We start from the raw sequence: 26,976 nt of genomic DNA, 5'->3' as shown, positions 1-26,976 counted from the left end.
ACACACACACACCCTATGACAAACCCCTCTCAAACACACACCACTACAAGGACACAAACAACACACCAAGTCCAAATCCAACACTTCTTGCAAAAAAAACAAAAGTTAAACTGTGTAAAAGCAGTTGTAGTATTCCAAGCACGTAACTACAAACGGTAAAGCTTGCGACTTGTATAGAAACATAACCACGAAACCACCGCCATCTATTATCTTCCTCAGATAAGCTCTACAAAGCTTCGAGAAAGGAATCAGAAATACCTCCCAATGCCTCCCATCTAATTTATCTTAAACATAATAAAATGTCAAAAAAGTGTAATAGTGTATACGCATATATAATATAAATGTATATGGATATATACAGATGTACTTGTATACAAAAAAAAATATTATTAAAAAAATGTTATCACATATTGTTATCAAGTACGTATTGTAAATATTATATCTGAAAACAAAAAACAACACTTCCACTGTTCTGGGATCTCAGAAATCACGTGGAAAGCAAAAGGAGCCATGAAACGGACTAAATGGCGATGTCAACAATGCCGTGAGAAAATGAAGAACAAAGACCAGACACCAAAGAAAAGTAACGACGCACATCAAGGTAAACCACTTCCGGATCCTAAAATTACAGATAACTTTGATTCATTTAAACTCATGGTGAAAGATTTGTTAAATACACACATGGAACAAATTAACAAAAAATTCGAGGAGTAGAGTATGAACATTACATACAGTTCAATAACGTGACCGCTGAAGAAATGTTAGGAACAGTGTGAGAAATAAAGACAAAATTAACATTAGCGTTAGAAACACAAGAAACACTCAAGCGCTAAAATGAAGAACAGCGGAAAGAGATAAACACACTCAAGTGTCAAATGGAGCACATGCTACAAAAAGAAAGAAAAAAAGAACTTCAAATTGAGGGAATAATGAAAGAAAATACAGAAGACTTAAGCAACAGAATGCAACTGATCGGCAGCAAAATTGGAATTCAAATCGCAACCACAGATATCACCTCTATTAACCGATTGCTTTTTTATTATTGCTTGTTTTAGCAACAGAAGTCTGAGCGACTCCATTCTTACAGCAAGCAAGAACACAAGGCCGACAACAACGATCCTAACTGATAAGAAACTCCCAACACCAATCTATATAACGGAACACTGGACTCCATACTTCAAAAATCTTTTACACCAAGCAAGGAAGACAAAAACAGAGAAAAACTACAAGCTCCTGTCGACAAAGAATTCCCAGATATTTATGAGAAAGAATGAAAACACTCGAGTATACATAATTACAATCGATTCCGACTTACACAGCCTACCAACATACAACACTAACTTTTCACATCCTTAAGAATAGGATTAGAACTAATTTAAAAACTATATAATGGAGATCTCAAACATAGGCTAACATATTCAGTCAGACAACATAACCTTCAAGGTCTTTGACTCTTTGAAGAAATGGTCAGACAACATTTCCACCAATACCGACTTCACTATCATACACACAAACATAAGAAATATAAAAAAACACTGGCTTACATTGATAACACAGATCAATTTTACCATTATAAACATAGAAGCGATAAAACTGACCGAAGTTGCAATAAACGACACAGAAATTTACGCATACAGCATAAATAATTATCAAACCTACAACGTATGTAGACCAAACAAAAGAGGAGGTGGCATTGCGGCATTTATCAAAGAAAAATACAATGTGACTGAAAAACAAACTCACTTCGAACATGCGGAAACACTAATTTTGGAAATCACAAATAGCCACAATAGTATCAAATACACAATAAACACAATATACAGACCCCCAGATAATAATCCACTCAGTTTGCTTCACGAGTTAGAAACATGACTAAGCAGCATCGAACCCCGTACAACACATAGGCTCATCCTAATAGGAGATATTAACATAAATACGCTTGACCACGCTTCTGCAACCACTAACACATATCTAGATATACTAAGTCAGTACAACATAAACCCTACCATTAACTCCCCAACAAGAGAAGAAATACTCAATAACTGACTAACAAAATCATGCATTGATCATATCGACATACGGGCTCCCATCCATACATATACATCATTAGTAATTAACCTCAAAATTGCAGATCACTACTTTGTCAAAACTGCGTTTTATAACGTTTCCTCCCTCCCTACCACCACCACAAAAGTCGACAAAACTCGATCATACTAAAGAACATTGTCGATAACCAATTAAAAAATACAGACTGGAATTCCCTACTTAAAATAAACGATCCTGTAACATTATACGAGAATTTTTAACTAAAGTTCACAGAAATATACAAAAAAGCAACAAAACCTACACAAACGGGTCGACAAACAGACAACAATTCATGGATAAATGACGACATACTAAATACTATTACTGTAAAAGAAAATCTATGGAAAAAATTTAAAAAAGTCGCCCAGTAACACACATTTACAAACCTTATACAAAATACAAGAAATCAACTAACAACAAACATTCGTAGGGCAAAAAGACTCTTCTACTTCCAAAAATTCATGGAATATAACGACAACATTAAACAGCCACGGACTACACTCAATGAATTAGTCACTCGAAAAAAGACAATTTCAGCAGAAGATTTTATTGCAAAAAGCTTTGGTCAGGACACAAACCAAGAGGAACTAGCAGACTCATTCAACCACGCCTTCACAAACAATATCACACAACTCAAAAAAAGATAATCTACCGACGACCAACAAAAACTACCCACACAAAGTCAACAACAAAGGATCTATTTTCCAACCGTAACAGAACAGGAACTGAAAGAAGCAATCCTACAACTAAAACCAAAGACCACTCCAGGAACAGACAAAATAAGACTCACAGACCTTATAACACACTTTGAACAAATAAATCCAATACTTTTGAAACTCGTGAACATAATATTCGACACAGGCATTATTCCATAACAACTAAAAACTGCAGTAATTACGCCAATATACAAACACGGCAAAAGAAACGATACTCAGAACTACAGACCAATAGCTACACTACCAGTCATCTCAAAAATTCTAGAAAAAATAACACACCACTCTACAGAACTAGTTACAGAAGAACAACATCATCTCACAAAACCAATACGGCTTTCAGAAAACAAAAAGCACCATTACTTTATTAGAAGACATCGCCGACACAATAAACAAAGCTCTCGACAAAAACAAGTACACCGTCATTATACTGCTGGACCTAATCAAAGCATTTGACACACTTGAACATGACATATTACTCACCAAACTATACTCAATAGGTATAAGAGGAACACTGCATACATGGTTCAGGAACTACCTCTAAAACAGAACACAAGTAACAAAGATAGGTATATGTCACAGTCGGAGTATACAAATAAAACACGGTGTGCCTCAAGGTGCCATATTATCACCCACTCTATTCAACATATACATTAACAATGTTCATAACATATTCATAAGAAGTCAAATATTTCAATACGCAGATGACTGCACTACTAGCAATCCACACAGACAACACAGATAACACAGCTCTCTGCAAAGCACAACAAGACCTAAACGAAATCACAACATACTTCCACGAAAACGCAATTCTAATCAACGGCACCAAAACAATGATGTTGATAATACACAACCCAAGAATCATACGCCCCGCATCATTATCGGTACATTGTCACACATACCGCTGCATTATCAACAAAAATACCTGCCAGTGTTCCGAAATCAAACCTGTAACACACGCAAAATACCTCGGTCTGTATATAGATTCCAACCTTAAATGGACAAAACATATAGAATAACTACACACCAAACTTCGGATCATCGCAGCAAAACTCTTCCAAGTTAAAGTCATTATTCCATCCAACATAAAAAAACTCCTATATCACGGTATCTGCGAATCCCTACTCAGATACGGAATAACAGTCTATGCAAATACATCAAACAGCCACCTAACAAAATTAGAAACACTACACAGGAAAATCGTGTCAACAGTGATCTGGACACCTTACACGCAACAACCAATATCCGACAAGCACATGGCGATACACAGAATTCTGAGCATTAAAAACCTGAAATACTACATGACATTAACAAGGAATTACTTTAACATCACCTATCGAAACAACAGAGGCACATATCGTATAACATGACCTACAACAACTCTCTACATCCCCACTCCCTTTAACAACTCATACGGTTCTTTTGTTAGATCACATCAGATACCACGCAACTCAAAAACCTACCAAGAAATTTAAAACACGTAGATAACTACAGAACATTAAAAAACAAACTCTGAAAACTATACCAACAAAGTTAAGAAACCATTAACACCAATATACACACATCACAAATCACTAGCATCCAATGCCTACATCCCATACATAAACAGTAGCAACAATATAAATAGTGAAGGCTAAATCCCAGTCTCTTCATAAAAGCTAACCCAAGCTTCGATGTAGGTGGGATTAACTTGCCTCACTCATCTACAAGTAATCCTTATAAACAAATGCAGAAATTTGTTTGTATAATCACTCTTTCTCCAACTTTGAAAAAAAAAATTATACAAAAAATTTCTGTATAATTTTCATTGTTAATATTAGAAGAAGTTGTGTTGTAAATACATAATATAAAGACAAAAAAGTATTATTAAAAATTTTAATTGAAATCCAATGTAGAAATTGCAGCACTTAGTGCTGAACTCTGTAAAATTATAAGGTGCAATGTCACACAAGATGTTTATTGTATGTATAAATATTTTAGCAATCAATAAATTATCATTATTATTATTATTTTCTGATACCTCCAAAGATCTGATACGAATCAATCTTTGGATCAGATCCAAAGATCTGTTCCAAAATGCAGATCTGATACGAAGGACGAAAAACAAATATCCCAATGATGTACAGAAGTTCGTTTGTTACGAAGAATTAATGGTTTGAAAATGAAAGAAGCATCGAAGGGATCTCAGAAAATCATAAAAAAAAGTGATAATCCTCCTTTAGCTCCATCCATTGCCAGCATATTTACAACCAGTCCTATTAATCTTATGATTGGTTTACTAGATAACAATATACTGTATTATCATTGCAGTGTAACACATCGCCATTATTATAACAATAATACATTATTGCTATTCATTTTTTTTTCTTGGGGGGGTATTAGAGTATGATAGCATATACGTTTATCATTTGGCATAAATATTAGATTGTTAGGTGTAAGCCGAAATTAACATAGATAATACGATTCAAATGTGGTAATACTAACAACAACAATAATAAAGGACATTGTCTCTACCATATTGTACTTCTGGACAAACAAAGTTTAATAAATAATGACTAACTTTAACTATACAGTATTAATATAAACGAAGAATATTCACTTTTATTGTAAATGATGCATTCACATATGCTGCACATACTTATAAAGGAAATCCAAAAAATTGTAACCCAAGGCTTCATATTTCAGTTGATTCCAGTGATAAACTAAACAAAAGTATCAAGAATAGAACCGATCGTTTACACTGATAAACTCATGTACGTATTTTGGCTTGGACTTCAGCCCAATGCAATCCAGTCTGATCACACTTGGTGCAGATACTACTATTTTCTAAGAGAGAGAGACAGAGAGAGAAGTTTTGATTTTATGTTCTGATTATAAACTCGAAAAATCCACCCATTACTATTATTTTAATAAGAGATTGTAGGTGTATTTAAATGACTCAAAATTAATTTTCTAGATACTATTGAGTTGAAATCCATGACACTTATTTCACAACACTGTTCGCTTTAAGTAGACCGAACTTGATTTGTAACAGCTGCAATAATTCCATAAGTTGAACACGTAATGGCAGATTTTTTAATTCTCCTTTTCTGAAAGAGCGCATTTGTCGTTCAAAAGAATTATTTTGTCTACTTCGTCATAGTTTTTTTCCCCGCAGTATCTTCTTTGATTACCTGTGTTTTAAAGGCGTTGATTTGCTTGACAAGAAATATCTCGAGTGTACTGGGGTGGTTGTTTAGATAAGCAGAAAGTTAACCCTAAGCAATGGCGTCCATACATTGTTTCTATTTGCGTTCTAAATGACATATTTTGTTTTTGTTTTGTAGTACACACGTGTGGTTCGGTTAATATCAAACACATTCTTAGTTTAAAAACGTTCACGTAGCCTAATATTAGGTATTGTTGTAAACATCTATGTTATCCTAGTGTTACAACAGTTGCAGGGAATTCCAGCAATTGCAATTTGTAAAGTACTGTAGTTATGAAGTGTGTTTACTCATATCCTCATGTAAATACGGGACTTTTTTTTCCTTCAAAGGTAACTGTATTTACAAACGGGGTAAGATAGATATGTTGCATATCTCTACAATTAGTGAAAAAAAAATACAATAAAAGAAAGCATGAAACTTATTTCATGCTTTTTTGTTTGTATTTGTTGCATATCTCTACAATTAGCAAAAAAAAAAAAAAAAAAAAACGGAAACTTATTTCATGCTTTAATTTTCGTATTTTCATTACTGCTTACTTCGGGCTCGCATCTAATGGCGACTATAATATATTTATTATATACTTATTCATTTATTTATTAATATATTTACTTATATATTTATTAATATATAATACTTTATTTAAATTTATATTATTTTTTACAACACTACCCCAGTTTTGTATATTTTATACGGCATTTAACTGCAAAATAGTACTCATTTATTATCATTTTAGTTAAAAGCTGCTAACATGAGCCTTTATTAGCTTCACCTATCAAGTATCATTATCATCAATCTTCCGATGGGTACCCTAAGAGGTAGTATAGATTACTATGATAGTACCATATGATTAGGTTATCATTATCACTAATCTTCTATCAATAATTTTCTTGCGAATAGTCTATTACTTGTTAGGAATTTGATAATTATATTATCAATTGATGATGTACAGTTGTGTATATGCGATGTGCAAGTAATGTCCATGTTGATATGGACCCGATGGACATACTATGGGATTTGTCACACTCGTTTGCATAACCACACCACGATTCAATATTGTCGTATCTAACATATCCATCTTGATCTTGTTAGCCGCTTCAAGTGTCTTTCTCCTAATTATGTGAAATATAATTGTTCAAATTTCTGAGATAACGTGAACAACAGGAAAGCGCATGTGGCAATAGTTAGGGGAAAAGCATGCTCCGACAGATTACAAATGAGATAGTTATTCTGATTAAAAAAGCAGCTTATCTAAGTAATCTAAAGTCAATTGCTACAGTACTTACGTCCCAGAACAATGCCTGAATATCTGTTGAATAAATATGGCAAAAACAAAGTCTCAACAATAACATGCACGCCAATATTGAATGAATGCTAGTTCAACATTTCCACATATCTTAAACACGACCACTGACGTTCTTAGTATGCCAATGAAGCAACGATATTTGTTGGAATGCTTAGAAAATCGTAAAGATTTGCTTGTTAAATAGGAATGCATATCTTATATTATACGCCAGTCTAGGAACTAATCTTTTTATTATTTTTCTTTTGCTTATTATCCGTGCATAATTCATTCTAATTGTATTTTATTAAATACATTTCCACAAATTTCTATTAAATATGAGAAAGACAAATCGCATTGAACCTTTTCATAAAATGAATAAATTACATTGAATATGGAAGATACATTGAGTGTAAAAGGACACTTATTAAAACTTTAAATTTATAAGACCATACATATATTGAGAAGGAGGTCGAGAGACAGATTTAGAAAAAGCAGCATTAAAATAAAAAGGAGTGTCGAAGAAAAGAGAATGGAAAGAAAAGGAAGAAACTAAGAAATATTTGCTTCTTTTAACAGGCTCATATTGATGTTCTTAACTGTTATATATTTTATTCTCGTTCGAATACAATTTCAAAGCTGTATATTAATCATTAAAACTTCTAACCCATTAAAATAATTCTTCTCGGAGTTATTTTAATGGGTTAGAAGTTTTAATCTCATTAAATTTTAAGTTAATCGTAATCAATTATCACAGAAAGAGCTTGAAGAAATAGCTTGAATAGTTAGCGGATTTAGGGCTATTTTCCGTATGATGGATAATTTCCTGGTACTTGCTGATATGGTGCAGGTTGTTGGTATTGTGGTTGTGGTTGATATGGACCTGGTGGGCTCACAACGGGATTGGTTATAGTGGTTTGTACCACCACACCACGACGACGCTTCTTGCAAAAGAATCCAAAACCAACGATCGCTGCAAAGATGATAATCACAGTAATAACCACTCCGGCAACACCTCCTGCTGTTAATCCTGAACAATAGATAAACAAATATTAATACATTCATTAATTAAAATAGATAAACAACCATAAACATGAATACTTTCTGAACTATTAAAAGTGAATTTATTTATGAATATACTTCCTATTTTTAACATTCGTTTCTTATGACTGAAAGTAGAGGATTATGTTTTTCTGCGTTATTGGAAAACTGCTGATATTATCAGTTCACAAAAAAGTGCTTATTTTGAGGGGGGGAAAGAGCAATGTATTGTATTAAAGCATACAACTGAAAGGCTTCAATTTAGCCTAAGTAATACATTAAAATACACAACATTATGAATCCATCCCTATTTTATAGCCAAATATAGAAACAAACTTAAAAACAGTTTCGAAATTTACTCGAAAACTTATGAAACTATAACCTTGGTCTTGGTTTGAACTACTTAAAAGATATATGCTCCTAGCTCTCCCCAGGAGCCCGTTTACCTTTTCTCTGATGAGCTGCAACGGTTCTAAATAGCTATCAGACCAGTGAAACCTAATACAAGCACTCATGAAAGGAGAACATATTGTCTTTAGGCATAGCGCGTCTTCTAAGTAGTTCAATATAAGGCAACTGCAATGCTGAAATTTATATTCTTACAATCTCTCTGGGAATTTTCTCTCCAAAAAAAAAAAAAAAAAAATACACTCTTTAAGTGTCTTTCTTTACTTGGGTATAAGATTGGTTGGATCCATAATAGCCCCTCCATTTGAATAATCAAGTACATTATTAGTATTATTTGGCTGTTATAAAAAGTTTTATAACACCCAATTTTGTTATATTTATTTGGGTATATTCTATGAAGCAAACATCGGCTACGCTCAACGAATTAGTAACTCGAAAAAAGAAATCTTCAGCGCAAGATTTTATTGCAAAACGTCTCGGTCAGGATACAAACCAAGAAGAACTAACAGACTCATTCAACCATGCCTTCATAAACAATATCACACAACTGAAAAAAGACAATCCAACAACGATCAACAAAAAACTCCCGACATAAAGTCAACAACAAACTATGTATTTTCCACCTGTAACAAAACAGGAACTGAAAGAAGCACTCTTACAGCTAAAACCAAAGACCACTCCAGGAATAGACAAAATAAGACTCACAGACCTTTTAACAAACTTAATAAATACTTTTGAAAATACTTTTGAAACTTGTGAACATAATATTCGACACTGGCATTATTCCACAACAACTAAAAACTGCAATAATTACGCCAATTTACAAACATGATAAAAGAAACCATACTCAGAACTACAGACCAATAGCTACCCTACCAGTGATTTCAAAAATTCTAGAAAAAATAACACACACCAGATTACAGAACTAATTATAGAAGTACAACATCATCTCACAAAACCAATACGGCTATCAGAAAACAAAAAGCACCATCACTTTATTAGAAACCATTCGCGACGCAATAAACAAAGCTCTCGACAAAAACAAGTACGCCGTCCTTATACTGCTTGACTTAACCAAAGCATTTGATACACTTGAACATGACATACTACTACTCACCGAACTATACTCAATAGGTATACTGTAAGAGGAACACCGTGTATCTGGTTCAGGAACTATCTCTCAAACAGAACAAAAGTAACAACAATAGGTACATGTCACAGCCGAGGGTATACAAATAAAACACGGTGTCTTTCATGGCGCCATATTATCACCCACTCTGTTCAACATATACATTAACGGCGTTCATAACCTGGCCATAAGAAGTCAAATATTTAGTACGCAGATGACACTCCACTACTAGCAATCTACACAGACATCAACTCGGCTCTCTCCAAAGCACAACAAGAACTAAATGAAATCACAAGATACTTCTTCCAAAACGCAATTGCACCAAAACACAGCTGTTAATAATACAAACCCGAGAATCATGCGCCCCGCATCACTATCGATACAATGTCACACATACCGCTGCATTAACAACAAAAAAAAAAAAACTGCCAGTGTCCCGAAATCAAACCTGTAACACATGCAAAATACCTTGGTCTTTACATAGATTGCCACCTTAAATGGACAAAACATATAGAATACCTACATACCAAACTCCGCATCATCGCAGCGAAACTCCTCCAAGTAAAAGACATCATTCCATCTAACATAAAAAAAAAAAACTCCTATATCACGGTATCTGCGAAACCCCACTCAGATATGGTATAGCAGTCTATGCAAACACATCAAACAGCCATCTAACAAACTTAGAAATATTACATAGGAAAATTGTGTCAACGGTGATTTGAACACCTTATACGCAACAGGCAATATCCGACCAGCACATGGTGATACACAGAATCCTGAGCATTAATATTTCTAATGTTAATATTAATATTACTGAGCATGATCCTGAGCATAATATTACTATGGAATTACTTCAACATCACCTATTGAAACAACAGAAACACATATCGTATAACACGACCCACAACAACTCTCTACATCCCTACACCCTTCAATAACTCATATGGTTCTTTGGTGAGATTACATCAGATACCCACGCTACTCAACAACCTACCAAGAAATTTAAAACACATAGACAACTATAGAACATTAAAACACATAGACAACTATAGAACATTGAAACACGAACTTTGGTATATTTTCCAGAGTAGGCATCCAATGCCTACATCCCATCCATAAACAGTAACAACAACAATATAAATAGTGAATTCTAATCCCACTCTTTTCATAAAAGCTATCATATTTTTAAATTTAGGTACACAAAAACATACGTGTTGAACAGATTATTTTATTAATTACTAATAAAATAAAACTCGACGTTTCGACCCCTGTATCGAGATCATCATGGGAAGGATACAAGTGTATAAGGAACCAAGCTACATGCTGTAGCCCTGTATACCGGTAAACTAAATATACGTAGTTAATTAATCCTTTTCCCTAGCCTGACCTCTAGTGATAAAAAAAAATAATTAATTTTAAAAAATAATAATAAATTAATTAAATAAATAAATAAAATAAAATAAATTAAAAAAATAATTTTAAAAAAATAAAAATAAAATAAATAAATAAATACAGCTACAATAAACTGCTAAAGTCCTCATGTATTAATATTCTTCTGGATTTGTACAGTTCTGTTATAATACGATTTCTTTCGGTTGCTGTTGAATGTTACAAACAACACTTCACCAGGTTGTCTGTCTTCTTGCAGTGGGATTTTTCTATGGCTAGTTTAGGTTGTTATACAGGTTGTAGATGGTTCCTGCACATTCTCAACCCAAATCTCAACAAAAATGATGGTCTAACCATTTCAAGAATGCGGAGGACCCCATCTACAACCTGTATAACAACCTGAAGTAGCCATAGAAAAATTCCACTACAAGAAGACAACCTGGTGAAGTGTTTGTAGCATTCAACAGCAACTGAAAGAAATCATATTATAACAGAACTGTACAAATTCAGAAGAATATTAATACATGAGGACTTTAGCAGTTTATTGTTGTTGTATTTATTTATTTTTAATTTATTTATTTATTTCATTTATTTATTTTTAATTAATTAATTAATTAATTAATTTTTTTATCACTAGCAGTCAGGCTAGGGAAAAGGATTAATTAACTACGTAGATTTAGTTAACCGGTATACAGAGCTAAAGCATGTAGCTTGGTTCCTTTTATGCTTATATCCTTCCGGTGACGACCTCAATACAGGGGTCGAAACGTCAAGTTTTATTTTATTATTAATTAATAAAATAATCTGTTCAACACGTGTGTTTTTGTGTCCCTAAATTTATAAATATGAATGCTGATCACTGTGTAACTTTAACAGAAAGATTCGTAAAAGCTAAACCAAGCTTCGAAGTAGGTGGGATTAATCCGCCTCATTCATCCATACGTAATCCTCATAATCAAAGACTGCAAATTATGTAACAAAATAGTCAGTACAGGGTATAATAATAATGAAGATATATATCTGCATTAAGTGTAATATGCATTAATTGTAAATATGTAATACCTTGTACGATGAAAATAGAAAAATTGTTATTTTATTCATAATGTATAAAATGCACAAAAATGTCTGTAATAATCATATTATTATTATTATCCATTATTCAAAAAATTCCGTGTAACATTCACTGTTAATATTAAAAGAACACGTGTTGTAAATATAGATGCAAAAAAGTATTATTATCAAAATTTTAATTGAAATGCAATGTAGAAACTAAAAATTACAAGCTGGAATATCACTAAAGACGATTATTGTAATTGTGTAAATATTTTCGAAATTTTTAGAAATTATTATATTACAGAATTATAGTTATTTGAGTATATGTTATTGGATTATATTTTCTAAACTATATTCTTTTATATTAAAGAATATATCTGAGTTTATTATTGTATTATATTATAAAACATCGGTTCTCGACGGTTTTCAATACTAATATCACCTAAACCAAAATTGAAAACGTTCGCTACCACTTATTAATACATCTATGAAAATACATATAATGCATAATAAACTATAAAATACTGTATTAGCATCGTGATTTAATTATAATGAATAAAATTTAATTCAATAAATCGCGAGAATTTGAATAAATAGTTATCAAAAATAATTGACTCAATGTGGCACCTGAGCTTGTTTGACAGTAATTAGTTTCTTAGATTGAAAAAAGATAGGAGATATTCTAGACGTGTATCTGTGTGTGTGTGTGGGGGGTCATATTTTTTCATAATTTCATGAATTCAAAAAAATAAAAATCCGTTGTGCACGTACCACCGGTTGAGAGTAGAACAAATGTTCTATTCTCAACGAAGATCGAAATTAGAAGATCGAAGAGGCTGAATAATGTTCAGCCTCTTCGATCTTCCAATTTTCGATATTTATACGCCCTATTACCATTGCTTAAAGCAGGGGTTCCCAACCTTTTTGTTTCCTAGAGCACATTCTAAAATACCGATAGGGCGACGGGCCCCATCTATTTTTTCAAGCAAATTTTTTGAATTCGTTTGTTAAATGAACATATACAAAGTTTACATTACAATCAAATGTTTTATTACTTAAAAGTTTACATTATATAGAAATTTAAATATACAGGGTGTTCGGGATAAATTTGACAGTTTCTTAAGGAAAAAGAAAATCTTCTTTGTATCTATTAAATTTAATGAATTGACAAAAAAACATTACAGGCAGAGTTAATTACAATACTATCAACAAGATTTACTCAAAATAACCACCATTAGCATCGATCACAGCTTCAATTCTGCTTCGGAACCTCGAACAAGCTGATGCTACAGTCTCCCTGGGAAGGGCCGCAAAAACTGTTTTAATTTTATCCATTAACTGGGCTTTTGTATTACTGGAAGTGCGATTGGTGTCTTTTTCAACTGCGCCCCATACAAAATAATCCATGGGGTTAAGGTCTGGGGAGTTTGGAGGCCAAACATTTGGACTGGTGAAGTCGTAGAAATTTTCAGACAACCATTTTTGACTTTTCCCAGAGGTGTGGCAAGGGGCCGAATCCTGCTGCCATACATACGGCCTACCATTGGCTACCCTTGTTATCCAGGGCTTGACTACAGTTAGCAACTCCACGAACAAAGCCCGAATTCCAATGCCAGGGTTCTTCAACACCTGTTCCTGCAGATTTGCGAGGAATTCTGCTGTACGAACGCAATCAGATCGTCTGCTAGGGATCTTTCTTCTTGCTACATCCTCGTAGTCACCATTGCAAGTCTCTAGTTCATGCCTGATTGTTTTTACTGTATTCAGGGAGCATTGGGCAGCAGTCGTAATATCCTTATTTTGATGGCGGGCACGAATCATCATGATACAAGTTATTCTCTTCCATGATTCAGGTGGGTTCCAGCTATCCATCCTTTCTGACATCTTGTATATGAATGAAGAAGGGTCCAAACTTTTAAATGAAGAGAAGTGTGTGTTAATACATGTAACTTACGGAAAAATATAATTAATTATAAATATGTCAAATTTATCCCGAACACCCTGTATATATATATATATATATATATATATATATATATATATATATATATATATATATATATATATATATATATGTAAGTTAGTGTGATCGTCGGCATAGCATTTCATTGGCCAGTGCTTCATAATTATGAGAATATGATGATATTCCAGTTCTTAAACTGGAATGAACAACTTCGAATGCGCGCTACTTTACATTGTATGCGTTTAATACTCGTCATGTGTCATTAACACATGCGTCATATAGCATGCCATGAATTGTTGCGTGATTATTTCAAACTATACGGCACACGGTTGAACAGCGGCAGGCACACGAAAATTGGTGGACAGGCGCCATGGTGCCCACGGACATAGGGTTGGGAACCCCTGGCTTAAAGGTTTGATTGCGGATTAAGATTAACAGATTAAAAATTTGAGACTGAATCTGTAACATCCTGTACGACTCGCCGTTGCAATAAAAATTTTACTTGAGGAAGTAAAAAAACAGTATTAAGTTTAATTAACTTATTCTAAATAATATGTAATTTTATATTTATCTATAAAGAGATTTATATTAAGGTTAGCGATGAATTGTAAATTTTTAAAGGGACAGACATCTTAATTTTAAAAGCAAAATAAACAAGTATGATAATGATCTAGAAAAAGACGGTTATGAAGTGTGGTTCGCACTCTGTATTCTAATGCAAACATATAAGTGGGAACAAATATCAGAATCAATATTGCTTACCACATTTCTCATCAGAGACGTCGCCGCAATTATTATGATCATCACACTTCAATTGTTTCCAGATGCATTTGCCGTTAGAACACTGAAATCTGTCCCTACCGCAATCCGCTAAAAAAAAAAAATTAAATGAAATACAGAATATTAGATCAATAGAGTACTGCCTCATAGGGCGGCAAATGAAATTTTCAAAAAAAAAAAAAAAGGGAAAAAAAAGGAGATAAATGTAATTTTCCTACGGTAAAAATAACACAGGATTTTCCAAATAGGGAAAAATTGAGATAATGCAGAAATATTATTGTTTTGATTAAAAGTTTAGATGGACATAAGTATATGATCAATAAACATCACTTTAATTTCAAAGTTTATTTATTTTCTTTAGAAGAAAATAAATAAACTTCTTAAAAATAACGAGAATGATTGTTCGAGGCTATCATTCAGACAATAAAAGGCTAAAGCATCAACCTAATCTGTCTATTAGAATGAATTTCCAAGTGCTTTTTTGTTGTTTGTCGAATATTTTTCCAAGTGCTTTTTTGTTGTTTGTCGAATATTTTTCCAAGCTACTTTATAAAATTTTAAAAATAAATAAAATAAAAACTAATCGTAAAGACAGAAGATATTTTAAGATATAGAAATAACTTTGAGATGCCAAAGAAGATTGACCGAACCTCGGAAAAGCATCAAACGGTAATGCATTTTGCCATTTCTCCATTAAAAATGCTACCTCAATTACACAAGCCTCTGTTACAACATGTATTAGAATTTTGTAATGGAGAATATTATGAATGGCAAGTCAGGACTGTCAGACCAAGTGACGGAGCCCTTCGCATAGGATTAATTGGATACAAATTAAGTATTATAGGGTTATAATCTGAAGAGGAAAGGATGTCACTTTCGTTGTTTCTTTGTCACTTCCTTCAAAATCAGTGGATAAGTTTGATTTTTTAAAATGATAAATAATAATATCTCCTCGTCTCTCATTATCACACTATCCCTATATTATTTTATACTGATACTATACACGAGAAGTCGAACTATGAGCAGATCATTGCCATGTTGAAGACGCTGGTCAAGGTTGAGAAAAAAGAAATTAATTGACATTTTTCCTGAAGAGTACCAGGTTGAAATTGTTTGGAAAACTTTCATGAAGATGGCTGTGACAAAGCAGAGGACAAACAATGTAGATGGAATAAAATAAAAAGCGGAGTAGATTCAATGTGTTTCCAGTTGCACTGAAAAGAGATGCAGTTCTTGTTTTAACAGGCCCAATAGAAAGTGGAGGAACAATGGTTGCCATTGCAGTGGAGCAGTGGTGACCTTGAAGTATTTGTAGAACAGACATAGCGCTTAAACATTGTGACTGTGAGATAGAATTGAAGTGAGTCTGTAAAGGAAGATGATCTATGAGCCAGTTTCTCTCCATTGGACAGCATCGAGAATTTTTAGGAAGGTTTTGCAACAATCCAAACATATGAGCAGTATTCTCAAGATGGAGGGATTTCGGATTTATATAGTTAGCAGCTGGGTTGGTGAAAAATGGCATCTGAAGCAAATGAGAATGCCTAGTTTACTACAGGCTAACGAAATGACCGATGCGATATATTTATTCCAGGAGAAATAAAATAGAAATAAATGTTAGTCCAAGCAGAGAAAAAAAACGAACCGATCCTGTCTGGTGATTTGTGTATTATTGAGTAAAATAGAAAGCTAGCCTGAGATCCCGTTTGCAACAGAATTGCGTTTTGGTGGCAATGAAGTGACTAGATTGTCTATGCCCTATTGAAAGATGGTATGGAAATCAATGTTTAAGGTACTGTTGAAGATGATCTTGAAGTTTGGGATGTCTGAGCGCTACAAAGTTTGCCAAATAAGTAGGATGAATGGAGAGTGCTTTTGTCTACAAACATTAGGTCATTCAGTATAGTTCGTCTGCGCGGTTAGTCGAGTGGCTATGCGCTTCGCAACCATATGCCTGGGAAAGGAGTGTCCTGGATTAGATTCCCGTCGCCGACCTGAGGAGCTCAAGGATTTTTCTTAGACATAGCCAAGTTAGCCAGTCTTGGGCGTCGATAGGGTTTTTCTCTATAGTTTATTTGGGGTTTTTTCCTCCCGCAAGCAGCCAAACCAGCCTCGTGAACACAGGAGATACAGTCATTGGATATAATGGGAGGCATAGGGCTAGTCACTTTATCCTCGGGAAGGGAACTACTTAGAAGAGCTTAAACTATTGGCTCTTTTACAGAGCTCAGCTCTGTAACAGGCCACTAGGACTAATACGTAGTAGGAAGAAGAAGAAGAAGACGTATAGTTAAAACAAGACAGGTAATATAACAGAGGAGACATGATGCATCATTCCTGTATTAGTAGCGAAGCCCCATAATATAGGAATGACCAAAGAGAGAGAGAGAGAGGGAAAGAGCCACCTAATTACAGAGGGTGGTAGGTAGGTAGGTAGGTAGGCTAAAGGATAGGAATTTGCTTAAGAGGCCGCAATGTTATATGCAATCAAAATCTCTGGAAATCTCAAAGGAGTCAGCTATTGATTTTCAATGGTGGTGGTGGTGGTGGCTGGGCCTGTAGGTAGTGGAGTAGTTGGTTATTGATGACTTTTCATTTTGTGAGAGGATTCAGGGATGGTTATTAGTTGGAGCCGGTAGACTTCTATCTCCCTTATTTTTTTAATGTGTTGGACATATGATTACTATCGTGAGATGGGATAAATACGAGCTAAATACAGTAGATTGCAGAAACTATACAGGACAGGTGTCAGTTCTGAAGTACAATGGGGAAGAAAATGCTCTCATGATCAAAAGAAATCACAGAAAGCATATGGTGCTCATATTCTGAAGTGGCAGGAGACGATCTACTTTGGTCATCTAGCCAAGAGTTTGAGGTAGAAATTGACGATAGGAGGTGCCTTTGTCTTTGCATGATGTGACAGCGGTGCCATGTGGATGAGAGAGAGAAGTGGAAGTGCAAGTGAGCAGAACTTGCCTCCTATTGCCTTGCCAAGGGATCAGAAGCTTCCATTTGGATAGGAGGTAAGTTTCTTGCTGTTTGAATTTATGAAGAGAAATTTAGATCTTGATTTATTGCATGATTCCGCATAGGCTGTGTATAAAGTTGAGATTCTTCATGCAAGACATTTTTTCTTTACTTGCTATACTTTCTGTTGAACCAGGGCTAGGAAAGCATATAAGAGAATTTTGGAAAGAATAGAGGATGAAGGTCTTGATCATAATTAATATAATTTCTATGAATCGCTCGGAGCAGGTATTTGAGTCATAGCAGCGGAAGCAATATTCAGATCATGAAAAGGAAGAATAAAAATTCCGGTTGTTATCCCACATAGCACTTTTGTATTGCCAAAAGAACACGAGGTTGGGAGTGAATGGAGGAAACGCATTCTATGAGAGCGGATACCTGACCAGATTGTAAGTGTTATCGAAAGGAGAGGTGACCTTTAGTCTATCTGGAAGGAGAGAGAGAGAGAGAGAGAGAGAGAATTTCTTAAAAAAAAAGAGATCAAGAATATCAGGAGGTGAAAAGAGTTATCAGAGATTCGGTGAGGTAAATGATTTTTCAATAAGGAATTATTATTGTCCAATGAAGCTAGACAAGATGTTTAGGAAGATGACCTCACTCTTTGAATAGCTGGATTGCCGATGGTCGAGCTAATGGAGAGAAAGGTGTAGAGTTCAGAAAGGTTTTCGGAGTTTGGAGACCAGTAAATGAAGCAGAATTGCTATACCATAGAAGGACAAACGCAGGGAATTCTAAACGAGTAATTCTCTGGCAGGCACTGTCAGTTCTTACAAAGGCACAGGTGCCACCCTTGTGGCGAAAAGAATCGATGTGTGTAATTTGGACATTCAATGTGGACGGTAGTGAATGTAGCTACAATTTTGGTTTTTGTTATTTATGCTAATGTTTATGCCACGGACGTCAGTAAACGGGGATGAAAGTGAGTTTTTATCATAGAGATTCTCGCATGATTTGTATGTTGTACTTGGTTGTCTGTTTGATTTTAGCGCAGTGTCACTGTTAATTTTTGCATGATCCATCATAGGTTCATTTTTGGTTAGATAGAAGGAAAAGTGGGGGACATGCAGTGAGAAGATAGGCTCCTTGAATATGATATCCAAAAATAGAAAGTGTCCAAATTCTTTGCCATAAGGTGGATTCGACATTGCCTTCCACATTATTCTGCTTCTCTCTCTCTCTCTCTCTCTCTCTCTCTCTCTCTCTCTCTCTCTCTCTCTCTGTCCCTCCATGCCCGACTTGTCGGAGTATGTAGCAACGAAATTGTGTGCCAGTTTATCGGGAAGCCTCCTAACTCGTCAACATCAGGTTGGGGCCGTTCAATATCTGGCGGCACGTCTGCACCACTACCGTTTTTTACTTATGTATCTTGAAATAGAACAGGTTTAGGACTCTAAGTAGGTTTAGCATGCCCACGAAGAATATCATACTGCAGGGAGAAAATAGGAGTGAACAGAAACCGGAAGTCGTGATCTGGAGCCCAATCATAGCATTCAACACTTCAGGCTTCTAATCAGTCGGGTGGCAGCATTTCACCGGATAATGAAGGTCATCTACCACTTCGTGGATCTAGTTGGCATTTCCTCCAACTAGGAAAGTATCCTTTTTTTGTGGAAATAGGCCACACCATGGTAAGACGGAATTGACTTGACAGCGAGAGGCTGTACATTGCCCATCGCCTGCTCATTAAAATGATACATTTCTATCATGGACAAATAAAGAAGCATAAGTAAATGAGATGAACTTGGTGACAAAAATTTTTTTTTCCCTATAACATAAACATTCATATTCGATTACTACAATACAAGCTTCGAAATAATTGAAATTTAGAATTTATACGCTTAGAAATAATATTTTGTTTCTAATAAATTAAATGCATATATAGTATTAACTTACAGTTTGAATATGCTGTCGCTGTAAGCTGAAAACCTTCTTTACTTTTACTGCCAAATGTTGTCTGGTATATGAATTTGAAGTCTCCATAAGAAGAAAATGATCGTTGCTCATTTGAATAACTGGCGTAGTTACAGAGAGTCGTGTTTCCAATCTACAACAGAAAACAAAAGAGTATTTCCATCATTATCAAATATATACGAGGTGTGACTATTAAATGATGAGACGAAATAGTATGGAACTTCTCGAACGTACATGGCAATGTACGTTCGAGAAGTTCCAGACTATTTCGCTTTGCTATGCAGCCATCGAGCCTCCGTAGCTCAGCCAGTATAGATGAAGCCCTTTGGTCGGAAAGACCTGGGTTCGATTCCCATTAGTAACGTGATGAACCTTTATTCTGGTCTCTTTCGACTAAAGGTGAGTTAGCCGGTCTCATACGGAGGTAGGGTTTATCGGTCCCCAGAATAGGCAAACCGTCCCCATGAACACACACACACACACACACACATATGGATTAGAGTCATGAATGCGTCCCACCCATATGCCGGTCTCCCGAGTACGGATAAAAGTTCGGGGTTAGCAAAAACAGTGGTGAACTACTCTGTAAAAATCTCATCAGGAATACTTTGTGGACAATGCCTACAAAATCGGAAACGACTGATGAGTTTTTATCACCTACACCGTATAAGGATTTAAATTTTATTTTTTAAAATTCGTTTCACATTGAACTAAAGAATCCGTCCGAGAACTTCCAACAGCCTCGAAAATTTCAAGTTGTTTTTTTTTATCATAATTTGTGGACTATTGAATATGTGACAATCTTGGTAGAATGTTGATAAAGATGGAAGATATATTTTCCCCCCATTTGAAACAGAATCCATAAGTTTGACACACACACACTACTCCAACTGTGTGTGGATTGTAAATTGTAAATTCCAACATTAATGTTGGAATTTACAATCCGTTGTAATAGTTTTATTGCGTTTCAACTTCAAAATAAGCTGTGATTGTGATCAAATGCAGCACGGGGTGTGCTGTAAAAGTCATTTCTCACCGAAGCAGAAATATATAGATAAGAACCGTTTACAACATCCAATCTAAACAAACGTTTCTGAGTAAACATACTGCTGAAAGTTATATAATAATAGTGGAGTACTTACCGTTATTTTGTCCTGACATCCCTTCATGAAATCTAATTTCCTAATGGCCACAACCATCCCGTAATACGTAGGTGGTCTAAGAATGATAGTACAGTTTAAGTTACCATTGTATTGATCAAAAAACTGAGGTGTTATTATTGCTGTTGAACTCGCTCCATTACGTCCGAAGTTGTAGACTATTGATGAATTTTGTTTACTTAAGCACTTATCATCAACATGTACTAAACAAATAACAAAAAAAAAGAATGAAAGTACAATGATGACATTATTTTTAATATAACATATTTTACAAATGAAATTATTATTATTAAGCTATCTGAGTATACTGTGACGTAATTTCTTTTAGAGATCATAATTCGTTCCTCTAGTATGGAGTGATGCCATTACCTATATTTTGCTATAGACAGTGACAATTTTCATCAGAGTTCATTAATAATTCATTTATGACTATATCGATTAATAATTTAACACTAAATAATAGTGAAAATGTAAATCCAAATCTAATAAAAAAATGACACTTGGACTCTGAAATACATGAGAATTCTGAATAACATTACTGTATATATCTATCTATCTATCTATCTATATCTATCTATCTATCTATCTATCTATCTATCTATCTATATATATATATATATATATATATATATATATATACTTATCATCAACATGTACTAAACAAATAACAAAAAAAAAAAAATATATATATATATATATATAATACATATATATATATATATATATATATATGACAATTATTATATATAATTGTCACTGCCTATAGCAAAATATAGGCAATGGCATCACTCCATACTAGAGGAACGAATATATATATATATATACAGGGTGGTTCAAACTTCCACATACAAACTTTGAGAGGAGGTAGAGAACATCAAAAACAACCATATTCACATAGAAAAGCATGACCGGAAACGCCACCTGAAAGTGATAGGTGTCTGTTCGCTTCGCCAGCGCTCCAGGTGAGCAATTGGCGCTTCCTCATTCAAGCTTTCGACGTCGTATGAAGAACATGAGTCATTTTACGAATCACCGCTAATGGTCGTAACTTTGAGCACCTGATGTCAAACTATATTATGTATCCAACTACTATTGAACTGTTCAGTTACGCCTAATAAAGTTTTTACACTACTTACTGCCTTGTGTTATTTCTGTATCTTTGTGTCTCTGTTAGTACCTTCCAGTGGCGTTTCCCATCATGCTTTCCTATGTGAATAAGGGTGATTTTGATGTTCTCTACCTCCCCCTCAGTGGGGAAAAATGGATAAACATTCACCTTGCAAGGTTGTCCAAATGAGGAAAGTAGTGATTATCGTTAGTTGGCAACCGCTTCGAAAAAGTCTTGTCTTTTGAATTTAATTATCTATTTTCACTGCATACCACCTAAATCTTCTACGTACCTCTTGTGGTAAGAGTACCATATTTTGGGAAATACTGCCCTTGTCAAAATCATCCTCATATAAAGCGGTAGTCAATAGATACTATACATGGTTTCTAGCTAATTCCTTTGATGTTATTCGAGGAATTAGCGAGAAACCATATTAATAATTTATTGATGATTACCTCTTTTTATGAATCCAAGAGCAAGTCTCTTCTAGCATTTCCAAGTAACTACCACGAATTTGCTTCAAAAATTTGTAATTAGCATTATGAACTTTTTTTCTCCATTGTCTCAGTTAATATCTTCCATATTTAATTTTCCCATTAATAATCCATCACCTTCTCCTTATAAGTAACTGGTTCCTAATATTATCACTGTTTCCTTCACTATGGTAATATACTTCCACTCTTATACTATCTCCATCTCCTGTCCAGAACGGGAATTCAAGTTGTGATAGTCTAACTCTTCCCTCATAAACAGTAAGATGTTCTTCCTGTTTTATTTATTCGTTCTCTTCTGACAATATTATACTTTTCCTTATGTATTTAAATATCGGGAACATCATCGTTAAACCAATAGTCAGAAGATCCCACATTCTCTCCGTTTCATAATAATCTAAACTTTTAATCTTTGAAATCAGCCTAATATTTCTTCAGCTGTAGTGTTCGCCGCCATGTCATCTCTCTCTCTCTCTCTCTCTGTAGGCATGCTGCTGATGTTTCAGCTTGAAAAGACGTTTTATGATCAGAGGTCAAGTGCTTTATGAACCCATCACATGCAATTATCTTGTTCGCTGTTTTCTTTTATAATTTTATCTTACTTTTTTGCATGGATAGTTTCTTTGTATTCTGATAGCATGAAGAAAGCCAAAAAGGAGGTTTCTATTACATTGTATGTACGATAATTTTCCATCTCTCATTCTCTGTACTATATACCTTTTTATCAAACGTTTCTCACTGACCTTTCTAACATTTCTGTCGCTCTCCAAAATGAGCAAAGACATTTATAAACAATTAAATTAAACATTTTGTCATTTCATATGAAATAAAATATTTAATATTAACAAACTCATTTATATTATTTGGGGGGGGTGGGGGGGGGGGGGGGTGGGGGGGGGGGGGGGTGGGGGGGGGGGGGGGTGGGGGGGGGGGGGGGTGGGGGGGGGGGGGGGTGGGGGGGGGGGGGGGTGGGGGGGGGGGGGGGTGGGGGGGGGGGGGGGTGGGGGGGGGGGGGGGTGGGGGGGGGGGGGGGTGGGGGGGGGGGGGGGTGGGGGGGGGGGGGGGTGGGGGGGGGGGGGGGTGGGGGGGGGGGGGGGTGGGGGGGGGGGGGGGTGGGGGGGGGGGGGGGTGGGGGGGGGGGGGGGTGGGGGGGGGGGGGGGTGGGGGGGGGGGGGGGTGGGGGGGGGGGGGGGTGGGGGGGGGGGGGGGTGGGGGGGGGGGGGGGTGGGGGGGGGGGGGGGTGGGGGGGGGGGGGGGTGGGGGGGGGGGGGGGTGGGGGGGGGGGGGGGTGGGGGGGGGGGGGGGTGGGGGGGGGGGGGGGTGGGGGGGGGGGGGGGTGGGGGGGGGGGGGGGTGGGGGGGGGGAAATCAAGATTTGTTTTGGCTACACGTACAAAACAGCATTAAAGAGGCGCACACGGGACAATCAATTTAATGTGTTTTACTGAAGCGGGGGAAGTTATAATTGTCAGCTATTTTTTTCTTAAATGATTGTAAAAACGTGCTAATTGAAAATATCATTGAAAAACAGAGTGGCTGAAGCAAATGCTTAATTTGCCGCGAAATAATGTGTCAACGACTGAGACACTTGCTGTTCTACTGAGATATTGACGCATATTTTGAAGAGAATAACAACCCTGTTAAGTCATATGTTTTTCAACCTATCTATCAAGTAGTCGATAATATTAAAATTATTCTAAGATCTAGTGGTCAGATAAAGCTAGCACGTGAATTCGAATAGCAGTGTACATAAGTTTAATCGTCCAATAGGATTCATTATAATAATGCCAAGTATTATTACGTCATTAGCCATCAGAAATAAGACGATGTCTGGTTGCTAGAGTGAGGTTTCCCATTTTTTTTTTACTTTTATTTTATTCACTATACCAAATGCCAGTGGGTTTCAAACCATCATTGACTGATATGCATAAATTTAAGCGCCAATTTAGAAGTTATAAATAAAAAAATCTAAATTTTGATTTTTTTTCTTTCTCACCCAGTAAAAAAGGAAGAAAAAAGACACGCGAATTCTAAAGTGCAAGTGTGTACCGTGGAGGGGATAAACTGGAGCACTTGCTCCAAAATTATTTCTCAAATGGGAACAAAACCGAAAGTAAAAAAAGTATGCAAAATGGCAATAATAATCTGTCGCATTTACTAGAAGATGAATTTTATGATTGTTCTTTCATTATAATTGTTCGCTCACCAAATATAAATTAAAAATTTAAAATATTTTCAGTTTGTACTTTTACATTTTTCTTTTCAAAAAGAAAGTAAACTTTTATATTCCTTTTACACATTTTTCATCGAATGAAGTACGAAACATTTTTGTTTTTACAAAATAAAGTTAAATTTTCGAAATTTTATGATACAGGTGGCAACAATGGATTCATATTTTTCCTAGATCAATCTTGCTGAATGGTGACATAATCGTCTCTGGGTCTGGCTCCCACTGGAGAGACCTCAATCGGATGGTGAAACCGGTCTGGATGGTGACCATCCAGACCGGTTTCACCATCCCATAATGCTATGCTTCATAACCATTATGTTTATCACAAGTACAGTACTGCTGTAAAAAAACATTCGTAGATTATTTATTCCATGTTACAAACATCAATGACTACTTGTTGAAAATGTCGAAAAGTAATTACATTACTCACCACCAGTTCCGTTTAGCTTGGTTTTTAGCACTTTTTAATATAAATTTTCGAAATTAGAAGAAATGTATAATCCTTCACATAAGAATAAACCTACGAAAATCTAACCGAGTTGATACTTCGAATAACTGGTATACGTGAGATCAATAATAGCAGACTTTGTCTGTATGCTGCTGTTCCGTTTTGCACTAATCTTTGCTCATGTTTACATCTTGTAATTACTTGTTGCTTAGAAGAACGAATAATAACAATAACATGCATAAGTTTACTAAATAATATATTGGCAGAGTGGCCAGGGGTACACTATCGTTATGAACATGAACCTAAAGTTCAGCGCAGTCAAAAATGAGGAAAATTGTGGTACAGGTGACTATCTGATACGAGCCTATGATCTCAGCTAAAATTATTCTGTTTTGCAATTCAAGAAGGACATGATAGCCACCTCTTGATGCAAACTGCACAGAAAATTTGAGTTTGCTTGTTTCTAGATAGTCAATATTAGCCATGTGTTCCTTCCCGTTTATTTTAACACTCTTTCTGTTTTTCTCTGTACGTGTAATCCAAATTCGACCTAAAAGCACTTGTTTTCTTTCAAGCCAGTCGAGAAATCTTTCATAATTTTAAAGCCTCTTTAAAGGCTTTAAAAGCGACTTTAATATTCATTTCGGGTACACTTCTTATTCTTCCTATCCGTGCATCATCAGCAAATAGCTGTATGTCGCTTGTCAAATCCTTCCCAATATTATTAATGTATAGATTGAATAACAGTGGACCAAGCTCTGATCCTTGTGGTACACCACTTGTTACCTTAAATTTTGCGGACTCACATCCCTCATATATCACATTTTGATATCTGTCAGTCAGCCATCCTCTTATCCACGCTAATACTCTATAATCCAAATCCATATTCTCCATTTATGCAACAGTCTACCATGCTGTATTCTGTCAAAAACCTTAGCAAAATTGATATATTCAATTTGTAGGTGGCGCCAACTCACGATACGTTGGTGTAATGCATCTTGGAATTCAAACAAATCCAAGTGTAGTGTTTTGTATTGGTTTTTAAACTCTCAAACTGTAATAAAATTAATAATAATAATAATAATAATAATAATAAATGTCCAAAAACCATCGGACCGAAATAATTACATTTCAATTACTCCGTATTGTTGCAATGAATAGACAGTTTTATGAACCAATAATCTTGAAACAAATCAATAAAACTGCATTAACAATGTTGTTGATTGCTTAATTTAGAAAGATTACAGTTACAAACAACATTTTTTTTAAAAAAATGAATTTTAACGATACCATTTGAGAGACAGCTGGAAGTTGATGATTACTGCGTCCAGACAGAGCCGATCTAACATGGAAATATAGCGCGATATCAGTATTTTTCGACAACAAACAAAATTATTTAATTATACAATGAGACAAGTAAAGAAATCTTAGTAAAAAAACTAATGTATAGATACACGATTACGGGTAAATAACAATAATAACAAGTGTTATGTAAATGAACATAATTTACGATTATATAGTATTCTGAAAAGATTTCATGTCCTTCCGAA

The 26,976-nt window shown here is 35.2% G+C and overlaps 2 protein-coding genes across 6 annotated transcripts in view; both read right to left on the bottom strand.

Annotated features, from left to right (window-relative positions):
* The window catches only part of LOC150105544 (uncharacterized), a 61,954-nt gene extending 54,608 nt beyond the window's left edge, over positions 1-7,346 (bottom strand). For 2 of the 5 annotated variants that reach the window (XR_016548489.1, XM_090394879.1), the window contains exon 1: positions 5,437-5,878. The gene's annotated coding sequence lies outside the window, so the exon portion shown is untranslated. Of the gene's footprint in view, positions 1-5,436; positions 5,879-7,290 lie in introns of those variants that run through there. The other 3 variants (XM_090394878.1, XM_090394880.1, XM_090394881.1) reach the window with 3 other exon arrangements.
* Positions 7,347-7,872: 526 nt separating this feature from the next.
* Positions 7,873-25,523, bottom strand: LOC150105543 (uncharacterized). Its single transcript, XM_090394877.1, has 5 exons — positions 25,409-25,523; positions 21,133-21,353; positions 19,973-20,123; positions 15,035-15,142; positions 7,873-8,316 (listed from the first exon to the last, which is right to left on the bottom strand). The coding sequence occupies exons 2-5, from the start codon at positions 21,187-21,189 to the stop codon at positions 8,087-8,089; spliced, it is 546 nt and encodes a 181-aa protein (XP_090251003.1). The 5' UTR covers positions 21,190-21,353; positions 25,409-25,523; the 3' UTR covers positions 7,873-8,086.
* Positions 25,524-26,976: the final 1,453 nt, after the last annotated feature.

This window comes from Typopeltis vanoorti, chromosome 6, assembly GCF_054136105.1.
Source record: "Typopeltis vanoorti isolate ZY-2024b chromosome 6, IOZ_Tvanoo_1.0, whole genome shotgun sequence".
Taxonomy (NCBI): Eukaryota; Metazoa; Arthropoda; class Arachnida; order Uropygi; family Thelyphonidae; genus Typopeltis; species Typopeltis vanoorti.
This window is presented reverse-complemented; position numbering and strand designations above follow the sequence as displayed.

Bases quoted from the DNA above. Each gene is read 5' to 3' on its own strand.
- LOC150105543 (XM_090394877.1), bottom strand. From the start codon at position 21,189: ATGGTTGTGGCCATTAGGAAATTAGATTTCATGAAGGGATGTCAGGAC. The intron at 15,143-19,972 runs GTAAGTTAATAC...TTTTTTTTTTAG, and splicing joins AGCGACAGCATATTCAAACT to CGGATTGCGGTAGGGACAGA. The intron at 8,317-15,034 runs GTAAGCAATATT...TCTATTGTTCAG, and splicing joins CGTCTCTGATGAGAAATGTG to GATTAACAGCAGGAGGTGTT.